This window comes from Zosterops lateralis, assembly GCF_965231275.1.
Source record: "Zosterops lateralis genome assembly, chromosome: 8".
NCBI classification, from domain to species: domain Eukaryota; kingdom Metazoa; phylum Chordata; class Aves; order Passeriformes; family Zosteropidae; genus Zosterops; species Zosterops lateralis.
The window spans coordinates 27230465-27235464 of record NC_139768.1 but is presented as its reverse complement, the minus strand read 5'-3'; the positions used below and the strand labels follow the sequence as shown (position 1 = coordinate 27235464).

The window sequence follows — 5000 nt, the reverse complement described above, 5'->3', positions numbered from 1 at the left end:
TGTACCTTTGACAAAAGTATTAATATAGTGCTTTTGATTTTTTCCTGATGAAAAGTGAAAAGTAGTAATTACGGAGTGACAGAGGAAAATGAAGTTTTGAACCAAAAGGCAAAGTTCGCGGATGAAAAAGCCCAACCCAATTAGCTGCTTATGAGGAATCGAAATTCAGAGCATTTGCTCTTCCATCTCCCTCAACAACCTTTTGATTGACTCTGCTTAGATCTGTACAGCAAAGCAGATAAATCGACATGCCACATGCATGCGATGCTTAATCATTTGTAATAGCCATATTTGCCCTGACATACAATTTGCTATATCAAGCCAGTTTTTCCTTGCTCACCAGTGTTCTGCTGCTTGGCCTTTGCTTTATAAAACATTTAATAGTTTGCTTTAAATACATCAACATGCTGATATACGGTTGCCCTTTGTGTGCCTCCTCGAGAAATCGTGCACTTTCCTCCTATTGTGCTTTGCATGGTTTGTCATTGGGGAAAGAGAGCTCGTGTCGGGCAAGGAGGGGTATTAAGGTCTTGATTTTCTGTCTTGTACAAGCAGCTACTCCGTGCATAAAGGCCATCAGTCCTAGTGAAGGCTGGACTACTGGTGGGGCTACTGTCATCATAATCGGAGACAACTTCTTTGATGGCTTACAAGTCGTATTTGGAACTATGTTGGTCTGGAGTGAGGTAAGCTATCTAAATTGGTGGGCTTTGAACTGTAACATTTTTTCCATGAATGATTTTAACAAGCTGTCAATAGGCTATTGACATGAGGTATCATGAGGTTTTGTTTCACGGTGCCTTTTTAACCATGAATTCGCGTATGACAATCGACTGCCCGGCCGGGAATGTACTTGAGGCACTTCATGGCCCTCTAGTGGAAGACTTGCTGTAGGAGGTCTCCCAGTACAATTGGACAATTAGTGTTAAAATTACCAGGAGTAGCCTTAAGGAGACATATGGAGGCAATTTTCATATGAATGATGCCCTGTGGCCTTTCCTGCAAACGAAAACCAAGGATCGTTTACAGAGCTTTTTCTAAAAAAAACCTTGTAGGACCCATATCTTCCAACGTGACAGCACGGAGGGAGAGTTTGGAGACAAGGAGCGCCATTGAAAGTCATTTTTTGTGATTATGTAAACTGGCTGGCATCAGCCTTATCAGTGCCATCTTGATTTAAGGTATGTTTTCTGTACGATTTTTGTAGCTGATAACTCCCCACGCCATCAGAGTTCAAACACCACCACGGCACATTCCAGGAGTTGTTGAAGTAACTCTCTCCTACAAATCCAAACAGTTCTGCAAAGGTGCTCCTGGCCGATTCGTCTACACTGGTAAGTGTCTGGTTTCCATACTCCTTCTGGGATGACAACTTCCATCTCTTAGTGATACTTAGGAGTGAAAAATGCTGTTAAAACTAGGATGTGTCTTGCAGGAAATGTAGCTGGTGGTAGCTGGACCTCAAAAGACATGTTCATGTGGGCACCCAGGAGCTCTGGTGCCCATTCAACCTCTTGGGTCTCAAAAATGTCCCCATGTCCCATGGGATCCAGCTCCCTCACAAGATGTCTGTTGCTTCCTGTTTTCATATTGGCCAGAAATAGATTAACAATGGTATTTCCTACTCTCCTCCAGCCAAAAAAAAGGAGTTAAGGGGTGTTCAGTGATGCAAAATATTTTTCAGGCCATCTATCCAAACTTCTTGAACTTCCCTAAAGGTTCAGTTGAAGTTTTAGGCATTGATTCAAGGAACTGTTGTTGGATCCAAATGACTTTATCCACTCCTATTCACAATCTGTCTCTAAAGATTCTCTCAGACCTAAAACTTGGGATACAAACTCACAGGCCTGGGAATGATTTATTTATGCCAATTCTTTTAAATACATTTGATTTTGATTTACAACAGGCAAGAAAAACTCGGAACTTTGTGGTTTTGCAGTGGTTTTAATATGAAAATTCTTATTTTGGGATGAAGTATTGCTGGCTTTTTATCCGAAATGTGTATTAGAGTTTTTCTGGCATTTACCAATGAATTTAACTGAGGTGCGGGGAGAGAAAAGGGAGAAATAGCGATTTAATTTACTGTACTTTTGGACGAGGATTCTAGGTAATAAATTTGATCTGATGAATCAATCTCTCTTTTGAAAACAAAGAGCCTTTAACTGTTTACTCGACAGACTGCAGGGATTCAGGGAGAGTCCTCGCTGCTTATTGGGTAGATAATGCAGATTGCAGATGATGTGCAGATGATGTGCATTTTGATGAATATTTTCCCACTAGACTGCAACTGTTTCTATCTATTAATTTAGATCTAATGGGAAAAGTGTGTTCCTGGGTAGTTTTAAGGGAGGACTTTTGAAACCGTTAATGCATGCAGGATATGTTTTTGTGTCTGCCTAAGGACTATTGTTGAAATGAACTTTTAAGTGATGGTAGCACCTAAGAGTCCCATATTCTCTCTATTCCCAAAGAAATCAAAACCTGAGCAAAAATGCTGACATCCAAACCTGGCTGCCTCACTTCTGGCTGGTGAAGGAGAGAATATTTACATTTATTGATCTTTAGAATTGGTTTCACCAAAGCTTCCAAATGGGATGGTGGTGACTGTGGTGCTTTTGAGGCAGATGATTTATCGCAAAAGCCAGAGTTGTTTTGCTGAATAAGTAGTGAGCACAGGTGGGACTGTCTCTGTTGTGGGCTTAGAAATGCTCTTATGAAGAGTATTTTCTATATGTATTTAGATGCATAAATACACAGATATATGTATATGTAGACTTTATGCAAAGCTACAGCAGATTATCCTGCGAGTACGACAAGCTAAAAGAAGTGTCCAACAAAATAAAAAATGAATGAATTAAAAGCCTCAGCCCGAGTTCCAGATATTTGAGCTGTTGGGAGCTGGTGCAGTTCCACGGCGCACAGGGAAGCGCCGCAGATTTGAACCAGATGACGGTCTGGCTCTCAGGGCAGAGCCTGGAATTCTAACTTGCTTTAGAGTAATGTCTTTAACTGATTTCTGAGGTGGAAATTTTGTAAATTTGGCTAATTTTGCTGTTGTGAGCTTCTTTCTGATGTGTGAGTGCACATGTGTATGGAACTGGAAGAACAAACCATTCATTTTTTCCTTCTTGAGGTTGTCTTTTGTCTTTATCGCTAAGTAAAGATGCTCAAAAAGGATCATGAGAATGTCATGAGCTTCTCCCACTGGAATAAAATTGCAATAAAGTTATGTGACTAACAACACTTTAACAGGAATAGATATTTAAAACATCCTTGGAGGGAAACAAAGGCTGATATCCCAGCAATAAGAAAATAGAGAGAGAAAGCCAGAGCCTGGCTGACTGAGAAACTTCTGCTTTGCTTTATCCAGGAGTGATAGGGTGGCTGAGATAGTCTTTGGAAATTACAGCTGCCATTGAGAAGGAAGCCAAGCCTCACTGTATTTCAGAAAATGAAAATGCTGTAGCCTGGCGGAGGGAGGGGCCGGGTCCCCAGGGCATCTGTTTCCCATCAGTGTCCCACCATGCTTGCAGCCTGGCTTGGCACTCTAACATTTAACCTTCCCAGCAGGAGGTAGACCATAGGGCAACAAGGCTGCAGAATAATGAAACAAGAGTGTAGTGTGGTGCACAAAGCCTTTGTGAGCGCAGAAGTTGAGACATTAAACCATTGGGGCAGGGAGATGCGAAAGTTCCAGATTTTTCTCCAAAGCCCCCATTAGCCCGGCGCAGAAGCAGGAGCACGCCAGCTCCCAGCAGGCAAAGGCAAGGCCTTTCCCCATCTATCCATGCCTTTTTGCCCGCTGCTTTCAACTATTATAAAGATACAATTACCTTGGGAGATTGTGGCAGTTCAGTTGATTAGCACGGTGAATTAAAAGAATGAGTCACAAATGACATGTCCGGCTCTTCTCTACTAGTCCTTTGTATTCCCAGTGTACCTCACCCCTGTTGTAAGAAGGTCAAAAATTAGAGAGAGATAACAATTTTCAAGCAGCTAGCACTTAGGAGCAGAATTAACAATCATTCTGTATGTAATTGCCAGTTAATAGTAAATTGCCTTCTAGACTGTAAAATGCAATATAAACTGGTGGGCACCTAAAATTAAATTAATGAGGTATTTGCTGCATTTAAAAGTGAGTAGTGCAAATTAATAACTGGGTACAATACTTGTTTTAATACATATCGAGCGGTGCAGCGTTTACTTGTTTAATACTAATTTTAAAAGTGCTACCTGAAAAATTTGCTGTCTGTGGGTAAATCGAGTGGTCGGTGCAGGTTGTAGCCATAATTTTGCTGGTTACAGTCTTCCAGGTTTCTAAATTAAATATCAGAGATTATTTTTTAATTAGAATATAAGCACTGCAGCCTTATTTGATTACTGCAAATTGTGATTTGTATGCTTCGAAATGAAATTATGTTACAGATAAAATTGCACCTTTACAGACATATTTTAAGCTCTGCAGATTCTGTTGGTTTGCTCTCAGCTGAGCAGCAGGATTGTGTTTACAGTGTGTTTGTGCCACTGCCTCCCCGTTTTCTCTGTGTTTTGTGCAGTTTCCCAAGCAAATAAAGGGTGCATAGCCTGATCTGGAGCATACCAAAACAGTTTCAAAGAATGATTCGTGGCCCTTGGAACTTTTCATGCTGGCTGCTTCCACCCTGACGTTTTTGTTGCACGCCCCTGTTTTGACAGCTTCTTTGGCCTTGAGGCAATGCCTCAAATTGTCAGGAGGCAGCAGCTCCCTGGCAGGGGACCGTGGCACCCGACCACCACCACGTCCCCAGCAGAACATGCGGATGTCGAGACCATGGACCCATTCCCAGGCCTGCAGTGTGTTTGCTGGTTGTAAACACCAAAACCATCCTTTTGCACAAAGGTTCCCGTTGAGTTTGGAGCTCCTGAGCCCATTGCTCGTGGCTCAGGGTCCCTCCTGATGGAGCATTTGTGGCACGGCGGGGCTGCCACAGCACCAGCGGGGGAACCCCTCTGCACTCCCG

At 42.3% G+C, this 5000-nt stretch overlaps 1 protein-coding gene across 4 annotated transcripts in view; it reads left to right on the top strand.

Moving 5' to 3' along the window:
- EBF3 (EBF transcription factor 3) overlaps positions 1-5000 on the top strand; it is a 120869-nt gene that overhangs the window by 86644 nt on the left and 29225 nt on the right. For all 4 annotated transcript variants that reach the window (XM_083866418.1, XM_083866417.1, XM_083866416.1 and 1 more), the window contains exons 9-10: positions 556-686; positions 1208-1334. In XM_083866418.1, the coding sequence (XP_083722544.1) occupies positions 556-686; positions 1208-1334 (258 nt within the window). The remainder of the gene's footprint in view (positions 1-555; positions 687-1207; positions 1335-5000) is intronic.